This window comes from Lissotriton helveticus, chromosome 9 (genome assembly GCF_964261635.1).
Source record: "Lissotriton helveticus chromosome 9, aLisHel1.1, whole genome shotgun sequence".
Lineage (NCBI taxonomy): Eukaryota > Metazoa > Chordata > Amphibia > Caudata > Salamandridae > Lissotriton > Lissotriton helveticus.
Genome location: NC_136070.1, coordinates 1,289,172,406 through 1,289,190,472, shown reverse-complemented (window position 1 = coordinate 1,289,190,472; position 18,067 = coordinate 1,289,172,406). Strand labels below are relative to the sequence as shown.

At 52.0% G+C, this 18,067-nt stretch overlaps 1 protein-coding gene across 2 annotated transcripts in view; it reads left to right on the top strand.

Moving 5' to 3' along the window:
* The window catches only part of NEK4 (NIMA related kinase 4), a 178,249-nt gene that overhangs the window by 120,545 nt on the left and 39,637 nt on the right, over positions 1–18,067 (top strand). For both annotated transcript variants that reach the window (XM_078661914.1, XM_078661915.1), the window contains exon 13: positions 9,980–10,071. In XM_078661914.1, the coding sequence (XP_078518040.1) occupies positions 9,980–10,071 (92 nt within the window). The remainder of the gene's footprint in view (positions 1–9,979; positions 10,072–18,067) is intronic.

Genomic DNA, 18,067 nt, shown 5'->3' with positions numbered 1-18,067 from the left:
AAGGGGGCCATCGAGCGCGTTCCTGGGCCAGAAGTAGGACATGGTTGTTATTCCCACTACTTTCTGGTCCCCAAGAAGGAGAAAGGGGGTCTGCGCCCCATCTTGGACATCAAGAATGTTAACCGCTTCTTCCCGAAGGAGAAGTTAAAGATGTTGACTCTGGCTCAGGTGACTGCCCTCGGCCCTGGAGACTGGATGGTAGGGTTGGACTTGCTGGATGCATATTTTCATATCCCCGTCCTGCCGGCCCACCAGAGTTACCTGAGGTTCATGGTAGGCCAAGAGCATTTTCAGTTTGACGTGCTCCCCTTCAGCCTTACCAGTGCCCCGGGTGTTCACAAAAGTGATGGCGGTGGTCGCAGCTCATTGCGCAGGTCAGGGGTTCCAGTCTTCCCCTATCTCGACGACTCTCCCCAGGCAGTCGTCTCCCACCTCCAGACTACGGCCGACCTCCTTCATTTGCTGGGGATCTCCATCAACGTGCCGAATTTGCACCGGAGTCCCTCTCAGAAGCTCCCCTTCATTGGAGCGGTTCTGGATTCAACGCAGTTTCGGGTTTATTCTCCCGAGAAGCGCGATATTCAGGCTATGATTCCGATCTTTCAGCCTTTATCCCAGGTTTGTCAGGATGACCCTCCGGCTCCTGGGCCTAATGGCCTCCTGCATCCTGCTAGTGCAACATGCCAGATGGCATATACGGGCTCTGCAGTGGGACCTGAAGTTCCAGTGGGCCATCAGGGCAACCTGTCCGATCACGTCCAGATCTCAGAGGGCACTGCACGACAATTGCAGTGGTCGCTCACGAATCGCGATTTGGTCAATGGCAGATCCCCCTCCCTTCCCCAACCGGAGCACACAGTGGTGACTGATGCGTCCCTCCTGGGATGGGGCGGCCACTTGGGAGAGGCGGAGATCAGAGACCTCTGGTGTCCGGCGGAGTCCCAGCTCCATATCAACCTTTTGGCGCTTCGGGCGATCCGACTTGCACTGAAAGCATTCCTTCTCTCTGTCCGGGGAAATGTAGTGCAGGTGTTCACAGACAACACCACCGCCATGTGGTACTGCAACAAACGGGGCGGGGTGGGGTCGTGGACCCTATGTCAGGAGGCTCTGCGCCTCTGGACATGGCTGGAACATCACGGCATTACCTTGGTGGTTCAACACCTTGCAGGTTCTCTGAACACCAGGGCGGACGAACTCAGCCGCTGGTGCATGATGGATCACGAATGGCTTCTGAACTCGGACGTAGCGCAAGGTCTCTTTCTGCAGTGGGGAGAGCCTTGGTTAGATCTATTCGCCACCCAAGAGCACGCGCAACGTCATCAGTTCTGCACATTGGAATTTCCAAGGCGGCACTCGCTCAGCTACTCTTTTTGTCGCAAGTGGAGCTGTGGTCTGTTGTACGCCTTTCCGCCTATACCTTACTTACTTTAGAAATCTTTATTTCGACCGTTTGGTCATAAAAGATACATGTACAGTAAAATCACATAAATTCCAACACAGTCATATAAAACATCAGTGTATGCAATTAAAACCATAACCAGAGAATGCAAGTGATTATTAAAAAGTAAGCAATTCTACAATCTACCCAGCAAATTTTAAAAGACGACTGCGCGTGTGCCAAACATTCGTAAAGAATTTGGAAAGTGCAAAAACAATTGGGCCGGAAACATCACTTTTCAAAATCCTGTACATCGGTCCATATTCCCTGCCACCCAAATTCTTAATCAAGGGCAGCAGCCAGTACTTTCTTGCTGCCTTATATGCTGGGCAGAAAAAGATCACGTGCAAATCGTTCTCCTCTTTGTCAGCACAAAGAGGACAGAACTTAATAGAAGGGACTTTTGACCATGTACTGCAAAAGGACCGTAATGGGAGTGTGCTGTATCTCCACTGGAGGAATAACTTTCTAGAGAAAATGGGATAAACAGGATCCAAAGCTTTCTCAAATGTATAGAGATCCTTGGTTTGCAGGAATATAGAGGAAAGGGACCCCTCCATCTGGGTAGCTATAGCCCTTACCCTTTTGTGTTCGTGGTACAGCTTCGCCAATGCTCTCCTGGAGATTCTTGGCGCTGTATCAGCTGGTTCAGTCCACAATTCAGGGAGCCCCACATCTATGCAAACTGACTGGATGTTTTGGACCCAGGGGATACTGAGCGCCTTAGGATGTTTTAATAATTCGACCAGTTCCGCCCTATAATCGGCGAGATTGTCGCTGCTCCATAGCCTGCGCCAGAAGGCAATGGGTCTTAGGCTTATCTCGTCGGCAAGTGGCCGCAGCCCTAAATCAAGCCTCAGGGGGAGAAGCGGTGTGCTGGGGGGAAGTGCGGTAATTTGCCTTAAAAACCTGTTTTCTGTATAAGACAAATTCCGACATGGAATATGTCCCCACAATTCAGCCCCATACAGAATAGCCCCCCTTGCCTGTGCCTTATATATCTGAATTAGGGCCCCCAATGGGCGGTAGGTCGAACCGGTCATCATCCGGGAAATACCCCCGGTGATTTGTACTAACTTAAGGTTAGCCCTAGTTTGATGGCTCTCCCAGGTCATATTTTCGTTGAGTGTCACGCCAAGATATTCGAACGTGGCTACTCTTTCCAGTCGTACTGCTCCCAATAGGGGGTTTGGACGCTGTTTAGTGTTTGGGTTCAATACCATATATTTGGTTTTTGTGGCATTGATTTCCAACCCTCTATCCTGGCAGAAGGCCACAAAAGCATCAAGTATCTTTTGAATGCCCATGGGTGTTTTGGATACCAACAGTGTATCGTCCGCGAACATTATTGCGGGTACACTGTTGCCATTCAATTTAGGGGCATCTGTGTAGTCGGTGGCGTTTAGATGGGCGATTACCCCGTTGACAAAGAGGCAAAACAGGGTCGGCGCCAGCACACAACCCTGTCTCACCCCTCTGCCAACGGGGAATCTATCAGTCAGCTCCCCCGACCTCCCACACCTCACCTGGGCATAATTATTTTGATGCAGCCTCTGCAGGGTCAATAGGATATCTGGTGGGACGCCCATCCCTGCTAAGATGACCCATAGTTTACCCCTAGGCACAAGGTCGAAGGCGGCTCTTAGGTCCACGAAAATCGTGTACAGACTACCGCCTTCGAACCTTACTGTCCTCCAGTAGATCAGATTTAGTCTGAAGACCTGGTCCACAGTCGATACCCCTTTCCTAAAGCCTGCCTGGTATGGACTGAGGGCGCCCACCTCCTCAGTCCATTCCTGAAGCCTGTTCAGGAGAACCCTGCCGAACAGCTTCTGTGCTACATCTATCAGGCTAATTGGTCTGTAGTTGGCTGGGAGCAGGGGGGATCCTTTTTTGAAAATCGGGACCACCTCGGCCCCCAGCCAAGTACTGGGGATTTCCATCCCACCAAGGACACCATTAAAAAGGGTTGCGAGGTAGGGCGCCCAGACGGTGGGCTCCTGCTTGTACAGGTCTCCCGGGAGCCCGTCTAGCCCAGGCGCCTTCCCCGGAGCCAGGCCTGAAATAGCAGCTGTTACCTCACTCAATGTTATTTGGTCCGCTTGCAAGCCCTGTCTCACTGGTTCAATTATCACAGGAATTTCTCCAGGCTCAGCGCTATATAGCGACTCGAAGTGGGCCTGCCACACTCCCGGCGCTATGTTAGGCTCCACTGCCGAGTGAAGACTCCCTGATCCCCCATTCACCATTCTCCAGAACAGTCGTTGATCTTGTACTGCTAGGGCCTTTGTGAGCTCTTCCCACTGATTTTCCTCCCATTCAATTTTGGCTTGTGCGAGAAGCTTATTATAGGCTTGTCTATATTGCTTAAGACGTTCCCCTCCTATGCCCTCCTTAATGACTCCAAGGAGTTCTGTTTTGGCCCGTCTGCAGGCTGTGTTATACCATTGTGCTTTGCCTTGGGACCTCTCTCTTGGCTTTCGTGCTTTACGTGTAAAGTGGGGTGCCGCCACTTTTATGAGTTCTTTATGGGCATCAAACAGTTTACTCCTTGTGTCTATTTGGTTTGCCACTCTATCAAGAGCCCCAACAGTTTCCAGGATGGGAGTAATCTCTGCATAAAGCAGTGGGATTTTGTCCTTATTTGTGACCATATGCTCCCACCTAATTCTTCTCCTGGTGTTGTCTATAAGGAGTGTGGGATGGTTCCCTTCCTCATGGGTCACTAGACCATGCGGTACTGGGTGGGCGAGATCTAACTCGAGAGCATTGTGGTCACTGTCCATCCTGTCAATAACCCTAAAATCCTGTATTAAAGGCCACCTCGCTAGTTGGACCAGAATATAGTCTAAGTGTGACTCCCTTCCCTGGCGATTATAAGTAATTTTGCCTGGTGTGTCCGAAATGGTTCGCCCATTACACGCTCTGAGACCGTACCTTAGCGTGAGGGCAGTGATTTGTATCGCTAGCGGGGTCCAGGCTTTCGGAGGTGTCACATCAGCCCCTGGTACTGCCCACCTATCCTCTTCTTCTGATAAGAATCCTGCCTGGAGGCCGGGAAGTGGCTCAAAGTGGGAGTTAAAGTCTCCGCCCACCACATAGTAAGAATCAGTCGACAGTTCAGATAAAAAATTCGAAAGTTCATTAAAAGTCGGTGATTCTTTTGCCTTTCCCATTGGCCTAGAATAGATGTTGACCAGCAGGAAGCTAACTTTGTTTGGCCATGTTAGTAAGACCGCGAGGATATCATCGGAGCTGCATGGGAGCCGTGTCGCCACACAGCCCAGGTGGACAGCAATCCATGTCGCAAGACCCCCTGAAGGTCGGCCTTTGCCTTCCCACCTGGCTGGAATAAAAAAGGATGCATACCCTGGATACTCATAATCCTCTCTGGCCCAGGTTTCCTGAAACATACATATGTCGCCAGTTTCTATGTACTTTCCCCAGGCAGGCTCTTCCAGTTTGTTTGTTAGACCCGCGATGTTCCAGGAGATTATCCTCAAATGTTCACTGGTTGAGGGTGTCATGGCAAGGGGGATAGAAGGGGTAAGACCATACTCCACTTGTGTTACAGGTCCTGCGGCTGGGGCAGCAAAAAGTACATGTGTCTCCGTGGATCCCAACTCCCCCTCGCCCTCTGGGAAGGGAACCACAGTTGTTTGCTCTGCAGCAACTACTCCATCAGTGGTAGGATTGAAGAATTCAATTTGGCCGTGCTCTGGGATGGATAGATCGTTAAGTGGGCCAGGAATTGCAACAGGGCACATCATCGGGGGGTCCGGGGGGCCACAGAAGCCCGATTCCCCTAGCGCAGACTTATGGGCAGTGAGTCAGTCAACCCCGTCCAGCCCGTTCAGACAATTAAAGCGATTAAAATCGCAGAAAGGTGTGTCCGGTAGTTGGTAATACGGGCGTTGGGCAAAGCCTTTGTGGTTGCGTCTGTAGTCCACCCTTGTCCATTTATCATATGTTTGAGCCTGGTGCCTAGGAATTGGGGGAAAGAAAAAGGATACTGGGAGGGTTTGTATCGTGGAATCAAGGGATCGGTTCATTCCTTCACAAATGTGTCGAACCGTGCCCGGATCTTTAAAGGTTACCATGATGCAGTCCCCCACTATGGTTTTCCTGGTCTTCCCTAGCCATGGAACCCTCCTCACCATAATAATTTCGTTATTAAAGTGAGGTGGCAGGGGTCGGTTCCAGTTTAACCACTTGATTACCTTTTTCTTGAGAGATTGATAATCCTCATGTTCTCCTGATCTTAGATGAGGGGCACCAGCTAAGACCACCGTTAATCTATTGGTCTCGGGTGGGAGATCTGGCCTCCGTGGTCTGGGAGTTGGGCAAGCGGGCGTGAGTGGAAAGTCATTAACCCGGTCTTGATTTGTTCCTGTGGGCTCTAATTGTGAGCTATGTGGGGCTAAAGCCACTGGATCAATAGATCTGTTACTTGGGTTATTGTGCCGTGCTTGGAGTTGGACAGACATAAGAGGTTGCAGAGGGGCAGCCGGTGGCGTACTTTTTAGGGGGGCTTTGCTAACGTTAGCTACGGTTTCTGTTTTAGAGAGTTCCCCACCCATGGAGTGAGTTTCCACTAACCTTGTCTGCTTACTTACTAGAGAATTCAGAGTGGTAAGAGAAGTTTCTAGTAAGGTAAGCCTAATCTCAACTTTTTTTAGACTGTCAGTGATGGGCTGCAGGAGGGAGCGGAGTAAGAATTCGATGCTCCCCTTAGCAAGGAATGGGTGATTAGGATTCGGTGTATCTGCCTCTGGCTCTTTAGTAGTCGCAATTATGCTAGGGTTTAAGAGCTTAGATGGTGGGGCTATCTCCGTGTTCTTCTTCGATATGATAGTGTTAGTATTTCTCTTACCAAAATCCAAATGCGATATTTTGGATTTACCCTGTCCCCCCGCTGATTTCCTAGCCCGTTTACTGGGTGGGGGCCTGTGTATCTCTGCCATGACATTTAATTTAGGCTTGTTCTTATTGGCCATTGGTACTGATTGGATTTGAGTTGCCAAGTCGACGGGGGTATGGGAGATCTCTAGGGGGGCTGACTCTATGATTTGGTCAGATAGTGTCCCTTGGGTCGAAGAAACTTCCCTTAGTAAAGCAGGAAAATCCTCTATTGTTGAGGTGTCTAGGCTAGTGGATAGCGCGCCTACCTCTTGGGTAGTGGGGTGGGGGATGATATCTAGCAGAGGCCTGGTTTTCAAGGATTCAATGGAGCGCCTACGCTCCGCCCTGCGTTTCTCAAGTGAACCTTCCGAGTCCGCTTCACCTTTGTTGGATTTGAAATAGTTGTCCAGTGTCCCGGAACTGCAGGCACCATCCCTGGAGGGAGTTTCCCGTGGTGGGGGCGTAGACATATCCTTAGTTGTGGCGCTGAAGGGGATCAAGAGGGGGGGGCCCGGCCCGGCCTCCCTCGGCCCCTGACGGCCACAGACGGTCCCGCCCTTGTCCCGGGCTTCTCCCGGGACGCTCCCGCGCGCTCCCGCGCAGCGGTCTTTGTATTCCCACTTATATCTTCACTGGCGATTGGATGGCTGTTAGGGGGCGGGGCGATGAGGGAGAGCGGCCCAGGTGATGCGGGCGCGAGGTAGGCTGGGACTCTTGGGAAACTGAGTCCAGCCCCTCCTGCTCGCAGCCCTCGCAGCCCTTAGCCCCAGATGGAAGGTAAAGGTGCAGCCCTTGCGATGCTCGTCAGCGCCTCTGGCCGATGCGGGACCCGCGCAGCGGGTTCCGCGAGGCGTGGGTCTCTAGGTCAGACCAAGGGAGTCCGCAGGTCCGTCGAGTAGCCAGGTAGGATAAAGAATGGTGTCCCACGAAGAGGAGAAAGTCCGTTCACTTTCTACAGCCTGTTGGGGGCGGGGCGATGAGGGAGAGCGGCCCAGGTGATGCGGGCGCGAGGTAGGCTGGGACTCTTGGGAAACTGAGTCCAGCCCCTCCTGCTCGCAGCCCTTAGCCCCAGATGGAAGGTAAAGGTGCAGCCCTTGCGATGCTCGTCAGCGCCTCTGGCCGATGCGGGACCCGCGCAGCGGGTTCCGCGAGGCGTGGGTCTCTAGGTCAGACCAAGGGAGTCCGCAGGTCCGTCGAGTAGCCAGGTAGGATAAAGAATGGTGTCCGCCTATACCACGTCTGCCCAGAGTGCTAAAGAAGATTTGGTGCGATCTGGCCCAAGTCATCCTTGTGGCTCCGGATTGGCCACGAAGATACTGGTATCCCGAGCTACTCAGCATGGTGATCGATCCCCCGATCTGACTGCTGCTTCGGGAGGATCTTCTGTCGCAGCAGCAAGGGACGGTCCTCCACCCCATGCGTGGAGATTGAGCGGCGACAGTTGACAGGTTTCGACCTTCCTCCCGAAGTCTTGATGTCATTTTGGCAGCCAGGCGTCCCTCCACTAAAACGGTATACGCCTGCAGGTGGAACAAATTTGTGGCATGGTGCACAGCAAAGGCTGTGGATCCCCTTTCTGCCCCTCTTTCCGAGGTCCTTCTGTTCCTTCTTTATTTGGCCCAGCAGGGCTCTGCTCTGGGCACTATCAAAGGTTATCTTTCGACCATCTCCGCCTTTCTGCGGCTTCCAGATCAGCCTTCTCTTTTTAAGTCCCCGGTTGTTAATCGCTTCCTCAAAGGCATTACATACACGTTTCCTCCCATGCCTTTCATAATGCTCAATGGGACTTAAATCTTGTCTTGACCTATCTGATGTGCGCTCCCTTTGAGCCCCTTCATAACTGTCCCTTGCGTCTTCTCACTCTCACGACGGCTTTCCTGGTAGCTATCACCTCTGCCAGAAGAGTGAGTGAGCTCCAGGCTCTTTCTTTTAAACCTCTTTTTCTCTCTGTACATCCGGACAAGGTGATTTTAAGGACTCGTCCTTCTTCTTTTTTGCCAAAGGTTGTCACACCCTTCCACATCGGGCAGACCATTACTTTGCCCACCTTCTTTCCGCCTCCTTCAAAAAAGGAAGAGAGGCTCCACCGTCTGGACCCAAAACGTGCGCTCTTGGTCTACCTGAAGCGCACACAACCGTTCTGGGTGGATAACTAACTTTTTGTTGGCTACGTGGATGCCAAAAAAGGTTGGCCGTGCACAAATGAACCATCTCTCGGTGGGTCGTTCTGTGCATCAAAGCATGTTACTCGTTGGCTAAGAAGGAGCCTCCTGTGGGGTTGCGTGCCCATTCCACCAGGGCAACGGTAGCCACCACTGCCTTGGGACACGGCGTTCCCTTGCAGGACATTTGTCAGGCAGCTACGTGGGCTTCGCTGCACACATTTCCCAAACATTATTGCTTTGACAGCCAAGTCCGGAGTGACGGCTTCTTTGGCCGTTCTGTTCTCCATGATTTTCTGGTGTAATCTTGTTCGCAGACCCTCCACCGGGGTTGGTATTGCTGGGTATCTATTCTAAGGTAAGGAATCTATCACTAACGTGTCTCTTTCAGATGCACAAGTTACTACTTGTGTAACGATATATCTGTAAGAGACATTAGTTAGTGATAGATTCCTTACTGCCCCCCCCCCACCATCCCCGCTCTGCGAACTGATTTCTAGGGATAAGGTCATCCCTTTCAGGGCCCTAGTTTCATGGCACCAGTGGTCAGTTTCTTGCATGGCTCTGCGTTCCTGGCGCAGAAAGTAGTGTACAGAACTGGCGCCTAAGTAGTCTCCGTGATGTAATCTCGGCGCATACGATGCCAGCGATGGATGGCCAGAGGAACTGCTGACCAAATCAAATCAAATCAAACAAATTTGTAAAGCGCGCTACTCACCCGCTAGGGTCTCAAGGCGCGGGGGGGGGGTGGAGGGGGGGGGGGGTAGCTACTGCTCGAACAGCCAGGTCTTAAGTTGTTTCCTGAAGGAGAGATGGTCCTGGGTCAGTCGTAGGTGGGTGGGGAGGGAGTTCCACGTCTTGGCCGCCAGGTGGGAGAAGGATCTTGCTCCGGCGGTGGATTTGCGAATTCGTGGGACGGCGGCGAGGACGAGGCTGGCGGATCGGAGCTGGCGGGTGGGTGTGTAGAATGTGAGGCGGCTGTTGAGTTATTTCGGGCCCATGTCGTGGAGAGCCTTTTGTGCGTGGGTGAGGAGTCTGAACGTGATCCTCTTGCTGACGGGGATCCAGTCTGACACCTGGGGGGAAGGAACCTACCACTAACTAATGTCTCTTACAGAGATAACGTTGCACAAGTAGTAACTTGTGCGTTTAGAACAGTCCGTTCAGCCACCATGCCCGTGTTTAGACTGGCAGCCTAGGTTTAATCTTACTAAAGCTCTTTTCTGTGTGTTCAAATTCTATAACTCCTATTCGCCAGGCAGTACCTGAGGTCGTTATATATTTACTTGCGTCTTAGTTGTCAAGAATAAACACTTAGACACAGTGTCTTAACGCGACCATCTTCTACAGCACTAAATGTAACTTCTAGCACTGGGGGCCAATCTCACGTAAGATGGTAAGTTGGACTTGCACAGTGGCCGACATTTAGTCTTGTGTGCTTATCCCACTTTTTGTTTTATTGTATTTGTAACAGAAAGAAGCGGCTCCAGCCTCTCGTCTTTCAGATGAGGACTTTGGCTCCTCCACGAGCTCCACAGACAAGTCTGAGGGAGATGCCAAGGAAGGGTAAGTGACAAGACCCTTGAGTGGCAGCACTCGTGGGCTGGAGCTTGGAGTGTCATCTCTTCAATCAATCAATCGGGGTTTGTAAAGTGTGACTACTCACTTATGAGGGTCTCAAGGCACTGGGGGAGGGGGGGAGGGGATGGCTGCTGATCTATCTGGGTGTGGAGGTTCAGTCGAAGAGCTAGGTCTCAAGGTCCTTACTGCACTGGGTGATATAGGCAGATTGCCTGAGGTGGAGGGGAAGGGTGTTCCTGGTCTTGACGGTGAGGTCGGAGAAAGATCTTGCTCCGGTTCTGATCTTGTGGATCCATGGGACGGAGGCCAGGGTGAGTTGGGCGGAGACGAGTTGTCTGGTGGGTGTTTGGAAAGTGAGGCCGTGGTTCAGATATTCTGGTCCTGCGTCACGGAGGGCCTTGTAGGCATGTGTGAGGAGCTTGAAGGCGAGTCTCTTGTTGATAGAGATCCAGTGGAGTTGTCAGAGGTGTTGTCATGTGGCTGCATCGGGGATGTCGAGGACCAGTCTGGCTGTGGCGTTTTGGACGTTCTGTAGTTTCCTGAGCGGTCTGGGTGACACCTGCGTAGAGTGCATTGTCATAGTCCAGTCTACTGGTGATGAGTGTGTGGATTCTGCGGGGAGCCATCTGAATGTCTTTTGAGGCAGGCGGAGCGCGTGGAAGCAGGCTGATGATACTGTGTAGATCTGGCAGTTCATTGAGAGCGAGGAGCCCAGTATGATGCCAAGGTTGCATGCATGGTCTGTAGGGGTGGGAGGGGTTCCTATTGAGGCGGGCCACCAGGAGCCGTCCCAGGCTACGGGGTGAGTCCCAGGATGAGTACTATGGTTTTGTCTGAGTTGAGCTTGAGGCAGCGGTCTTGCATCCAGGTAGCGACTACCTTCATTCTGTTGTGAAAGTTGATTCTGGTGGCTGTGGTTTAGTTGGTGAGGGAGATGATCAGCTGGGTGCCATCGGCGTAGGAGAAGATGTTGAGTCCATGGCTTTTGAAATTGACTGCAAGGGGAGCCATGTAGATGTTGAAGAGGGTGGGGTCAGGGAGGAGCCCTGTGGCACTCCGCAGGTGATCTCTGTAGGTTCTGAGAGGAATAGGGTAGTCTGACTCGCTGTGTTAGGCCAATCAGAAAGGAGTAAAACCATTCCAGTGCCTTGAAGTGGATGCCGACATCGTCGAGTCTTGTGATTAGGGTGTGGTGGGAGACGGTGTCGAAGGTGGCCGAGAGGTGCAGTAGGATGAGTGTTGTGGCTTCGCCCCGGTCAAGGAGAAAGCGGATGCCGTCGGTGGCTGCGAGGAGTGCGGGCTCTGAGCAGTGTTTTTTGGGGGAAACTGGACTGGGAGGTATCCAGGACGTGCTCCTCTTCGATAAACTTCTCTACATACATCTCGCCTACACCACGCCCCTTCTCGTCGCCCCTTAGATATTTACCTTTGAATGGCCCCCGGACTGAAGAATAGCTTTCTATTGACGGACTCTTCAATGCTGAAGGGTAAATTTCAAAGGACATCATCCCATTTACACCCTTCAGGCTGATTTCATATGAGAGGGTCTTTATCTTCAAAGATTTATTTTGACTGGCCTCCGCAGGGGTTTTTAGCTTCTTCTTTTCTCTCGCTCCCTCTCTCTCCCTCTCTCTCTCCCTCTCTCTCTCCCTCTCTCTCCCTCTCTCTCTCCCTCTCTCTCTCTCTCTCTCTCTCTCTCTCCCTCTCTCTCTCCCTCTCTCTCTCCCTCTCCCTCTCTCTCTCTCTCTCCCTCTCCCTCTCTCTCTCTCTCTTCCTCTTGATATCTCACAACGACTTCACTAAGAAGGTGTCATTTTGATTCCTTGCCAGTTCCCACTTTTGTTTTTTAAACCTTTCTTGGCTTTCCTGAGTTTGAAATATATAGTTGGGTCTCTTGGGGCTGTCCTAAGTTCCCTCCAGAGTTTATTTATTTGCTTTTTTAGTTCCTTAATGAGAATATTTCCGTCCCCAGAAATGAGATGGGTACTGTTACTGCCGGTCTCCTGCCTTCGATGATTTGCTAGTTTAGCATGACATCCTGCAAATTGACCGACAAAGTCTTTCCAGTTACCTGTGGGGTTTCTCTCCTTCTTCTTAACTACCTGAACTATTTCTTGGCATCGTTAAATAAGACTTACACGGAGGCAGGCATCCATTCTATCTGTGTATTGTCAATAGTATACTTTGAGAAAGCTTAATTAGGGGAGCTCTTGTGATCCTTTTTTCTTTTAATCTGTTTTTATTGGTTTTTGAAAGTTTTCAGTGTTGTGAGATCACACAGTACTCATTGACTTTACATACATAATCAATTGTAGAACATTAAGATTGCAGTAGTGTATACATTAGTTAAGATATCCTTGAACATAGGGACACGAGTATAACATGATCTGTCTAAGGGGAAAGTCTTACTCATGTTGGCTAAATAAGGTCCGTTTCTTAGTTTTGTTGTTGTATTCATATAGTATACAATCTTGCAATCACTGTCTCCCCAGTGTTGCTCGTGCTTGACCCTTTACGCCAACAGACATTTCTAACTCCTGCAGGAGATGGTGGCTGCCTGACCTGTCTCCTAGTCTCAATGAATATACATGTCGCATTAGAGGTAAACTTAGGAGTGTTTAATCGATCACAGAGACTCCTGTCTCTGAGTGGTATGAGAAACCTGATGGTTTGTCTGGGCTGAAGACGTCATTAAGCACGTGGAAGCCCAAGTGCTGTAGATTCTCAAGCAGTGACGGACCTTTCTGATCAATATTTTGCCAAAACATTTTTTCTTGTTGCAGAATATTCCAATGTTGTTTTTGTGCAACCAGTATATCATTTGGGTCTGATGAGCCGATTAACCACATGCTAAAGTCCCCTGAGACTATAAGATTGGAGCTGGTATTTTTGTTTTGTACTTTCATAATTTAATATACCAGGCTTTCTGATTATTCGATACTTGCGACTTCTTATTTGGGTGTATATAAACATTCATTGTGGAGACAGTGATGGCAAGGCCTTCCGACAGATCCAAGACCAATTCCACAACTTCAAGACCTTCTTTATCTTTAGTGCCTCCGACCTCTTCGCTTTCCGTTGCGCGGGCAAGTGAGATGTAAATTGTGAGGCCCCCCTTGCAGTGCTCACGTTTGAGGACCTTGGTTTGTTAAACTGTGTATTGGAACAGAACCAACAGCCCATGTTTCCTGAAGTAACACAACTTGAAAGGTTTGGAGATACTTACATGTCTCATGATCACCCATTTTGCCAATTAATGAGTGCCTTTATGCCCCACCTGCAACCACTGATTCAAATTAAGCACTGGGGCCTTTTATGAAACTGCAGCAGCGAAAGGTCTGCTTCTGAAAACGCTTCAGAGATGATGCATTTGCAAAATAAAACATTTTGTTGAATAGAAATGTAGGTACAAAGAGTTAATTAATATTTCAAAAACATTAAAAAGTACTTCAACCCGGGTCCAGGCAGATATTACAACTTGGTCCAGAATGCCTCTCTCCATTTTTGGCAGGTCGGCTATCTTTAAGATGGTTGCACTGCCGCGCCTACTCTACCAACTACAGAACCATCCGTATCCTATCCCGCCCCAGTGGTTCCGGCGGGTTGAATCAGTACTGGGCCGTTTCCTTTGGGCTGGTGGTGCCGCCAGGGTGGCGCTGCGCACATGTTTCCTGTCCACGTACTGTGGGGGCCTGGCCACATCGGATATACGGTCATACTACCAAGCCGCCCATCTTCTTGTTCTAAATGAATGGTGGTATGGGGACGGTGGAGATCCGGCGTACGCTCTAGAACGTGCGTTGATGGGAGATAACTCGCTCCACACTATCTTATACTCGCCCCGGCTACGTCGGCCGTTGCCGAAAGTCACTCAACTTGTATTTGGGATATGGCGGCAGGCCCTGCGTCGCATGGGTTGGTGGGGTAGACTGACCGCGGAAACGCCGTTGTGGCGTAACGGTTTGCTGCCAGAACTTTCTAAGCTATCAGGCTTCGATGGATGGGACTCAATAGGGATATCGCAGCTCGGTCACGTGATGTCCGGGACGACTCTCAAATCTTTCCAGGCTCTTAGTGCTGAATTTGGTATGCCCCAATCTCAATTTTATCGCTATTTACAACTTCGACATGCATTGACGCCCAGTATCACTAATCTTGACTCGCTCCCGGAATTCAGCCCGATCGAGGCGAAGGTGTTCATGGGCGACCTTGGAGACAAAAAAGTATCGCGCATTTACCAGACCATGGTTGTACATTGCTCTTCCACTCTTCTTCGGCTGAAGGCGCACTGGGAGGCCGATGTGGGGCCGCTGGATGAGGATGACTGGCGGGAGGCGTTAGAATCCCCGAAGGGGGCAGCTATAGCAATGCGGTTTCGCCTCATACAGTTCAAAATTTTGCATAGGGCTTACTATACTCGAGAGCGTTTGTGGAAGGCGGGCCTGATTGAGTCCCCGGAATGTCTGAGATGTGGGGCGGCAGTGGGTACATTGCTCCACACGGTGTGGTCGTGTTCAAAACTAGCTGGTTTTTGGAGGGGTGTATGGGGCTGTCTGTCGGAGGTATTGAGCTGGACCCTTCCCCGTACCCACCGCCTGGGCCTGCTACACATCCTGGAAGGGGTTGGTGGTAATGTCTATAAGCGTCACCTGCTCCTCCTGGGACTGATGGTAGCCAAAAGAGATATGGCCCGAGCATGGAAGGATGTGAGGCCCCCCCCCCCTGGCTGCGTGGAAGGCAGGCTTAGATTTTTGTATGGGCCTGGAGAGGCCAATCTTTGAGGCGCGGGGTTGCCCTCGCAAACATTTCAAGATATGGAAGCGGTGGGCAGACTATAGAGATTTGACGCTGGACCCCCCGGAGGACCCGGAGGAAGACCTATAGCCTAGTCTGCCCCGGAGAAGTCCACTCCCACACTCACACTTGCTGCGCAAAGTGATACGGTGCATATGGCTCACACACACGTGCATAGGGTTAGGGAGGGTTGAGGGAGGGTTCGGGGAGTTGGGTAGGTAAATTCTGAAATAAGGAAGATGGGGTTGGGGTTTTCTGTACCAATGGTTCCGCTGGTTCATTGCTTCAATGCTCAGATTTATCTTGCAAATGTAACTACAATGCCTAGTGGTATCGTCCTGATTGTGGGATGCCACTTTCATCCATATGCTCATCTTTATCAATAAAATCGTTGTGAAAAAAAAAAAAAGTACTTCAACCAATTCTCAAATTACTTCAGAGAGAAAACAATTTTTAAGGTAATCCTACAAATTAGCTCAAATGTGAGGTTTGACACATTAAGGGAAGGATAAAATTGGGATTGAGACTGAAGCCGAGCGCCCCAGAGACTGAAGCCGAGCGGCCCAGAGAGTGAAGCTGAGCGCCCCAGAGACTGAAGCCGAGCGCCCCAGAGACTGAAGCCGAGCGCCCCAGAGACTGAAGCCGAGCGCCCCAGAGACTGAAGCCGAGCGCCCCAGAGACTGAAGCCGAGCGCCCCAGAGACTGAAGCCGAGCGCCCCAGAGACTGAAGCCGAGCGCCCCAGAGACTGAAGCCGAGCGCCCCAGAGACTGAAGCCGAGCGCCCCAGAGACTGAAGCCGAGCGCCCCAGAGACTGAAGCCGAGCGCCCCAGAGACTGAAGCTGAGCGCCCCAGAGAGTGAAGCTGAGCGCCCCAGAGACTGAAGCCGAGCGCCCCAGAGACTGAAGCCGAGCGCCCCAGAGACTGAAGCCGAGAGACTGAAGCCGAGCGCCCCAGAGAGTGAAGCCGAGCGCCCCAGAGACTGAAGCCGAGCGCCCCAGAGACTGAAGCTGAGCACCCCAGAGAGTGAAGCCGAGCGGCCCAGAGAGTGAAGCCGAGCGGCTCAGAGAGTGAAGCCGAGAGACTGAAGCCGAGCGCCCCAGAGACTGAAGCCGAGCGGCCCAGAGAGTGAAGCTGAGCGCCCCAGAGACTGAAGCCGAGCGCCCCAGAGACTGAAGCCGAGCGCCCCAGAGACTGAAGCCGAGCGCCCCAGAGACTGAAGCCGAGCGCCCCAGAGACTGAAGCCGAGCGCCCCAGAGACTGAAGCCGAGCGCCCCAGAGACTGAAGCCGAGAGACTGAAGCCGAGCGCCCCAGAGACTGAAGCCGAGCGCCCCAGAGACTGAAGCCGAGCGCCCCAGAGACTGAAGCCGAGCGCCCCAGAGACTGAAGCTGAGCGCCCCAGAGACTGAAGCTGAGCGCCCCAGAGAGTGAAGCCGAGCGCCCCAGAGAGTGAAGCCGAGCGGCCCAGAGAGTGAAGCCGAGCGCCCCAGAGAGTGAAGCCGAGCGCCCCAGAGAGTGAAGCCGAGCGGCCCAGAGACTGAAGCCGAGCGGCCCAGAGAGTGAAGCCGAGCGGCCCAGAGACTGAAGCCGAGCGGCCCAGAGAGTGAAGCCGAGCGGCCCAGAGAGTGAAGCCGAGCGGCCCAGAGAGTGAAGCCGAGCGGCCCAGAGAGTGAAGCCGAGCGGCCCAGAGACTGAAGCCGAGCGGCCCAGAGAGTGAAGCCGAGCGGCCCAGAGAGTGAAGCCGAGCGGCCCAGAGAGTGAAGCCGAGCGGCCCAGAGAGTGAAGCCGAGCGGCCCAGAGAGTGAAGCCGAGCGGCCCAGAGAGTGAAGCCGAGCGGCCCAGAGAGTGAAGCCGAGCGGCCCAGAGAGTGAAGCCGAGCGGCCCAGAGAGTGAAGCCGAGCGGCCCAGAGAGTGAAGCCGAGCGGCCCAGAGAGTGAAGCCGAGCGGCCCAGAGAGTGAAGCCGAGCGGCCCAGAGAGTGAAGCCGAGCGGCCCAGAGAGTGAAGCCGAGCGCCCCAGAGACTGAAGCCGAGCGCCCCAGAGACTGAAGCCGAGCGCCCCAGAGACTGAAGCCGAGCGCCCCAGAGACTGAAGCCGAGCGCCCCAGAGACTGAAGCCGAGCGCCCCAGAGACTGAAGCCGAGCGCCCCAGAGACTGAAGCCGAGCGCCCCAGAGACTGAAGCCGAGCGCCCCAGAGACTGAAGCTGAGCGCCTAAGAGACTGAAGCCGAGAGACTGAAGCCGAGCGCCCCAGAGACTGAAGCCGAGCGCCCCAGAGACTGAAGCCGAGCGCCCCAGAGACCGAAGCCGAGCGCCCCAGAGACCGAAGCCGAGCGCCCCAGAGACCGAAGCCGAGCGCCCACAGAGTTTGGATGGAATTCATAAGGTTCAAAATGTGCGTTCAGCCAGGGTTTGAAAGGATGAGTACAACCACCAGAGTCTTCAGGTAAATCTCTTAACAACCATTAACTGAACGCTTGTAAACGTATCCGTATGAGGTGAGACAGATTATCTGCTCGGTGTATGTTGTCTGGAGCTCCAAGCGTAGCTGGCAGACACGTGACTGATACTGAAGCCAGTGTCTGTCTGCTATAGGCTGTGAATTATTGAAAGCCTTTGAGAGTTGCTATTGTTCAGTGCACGGACACCTGAACTGGCTTTGTATGCGCACAATAAAATTCATCAGTACTAAGGTTAGTGTCACTGTAAACATGTTGGCCTCCAAAAACATCTAACAAAAGATGTTTGCCCATCAGGCGCATCGTATCCTATTTCAGCCTTGTCGTTGCTGTAACGATAGCATAGCTCAAGGACTCAAAAAACAAACATTGATCGCCCTACAGCACAGCATCTTGGGATTTGAGCCCAGAATGAAGTGAGGCAGAAAGACAAATGTGCAGTTTCTTTCATTCCTGTAAGTGACCTCTTCCAGATAGCCAAAAAGGTAAGAAATTAGTCCCTACCTGCTAATCCGCTACTTTTGAAACACATTTGCAACCTTCTTAAAATTCAAATAACATTGCAAGAGATGTCTTGTGAATCTGTGACTGTCACAGCATCCTGGGAGTACTTTAATGCATGAACGTTACTGTAGATAGTAAATATGACTGGAGTGTTAAATGTCGTTTTGGAGTGCACCTGCACTTCCTTATCTGCCGAGAAATAACTTAATACCAATTTATGAGGTGTT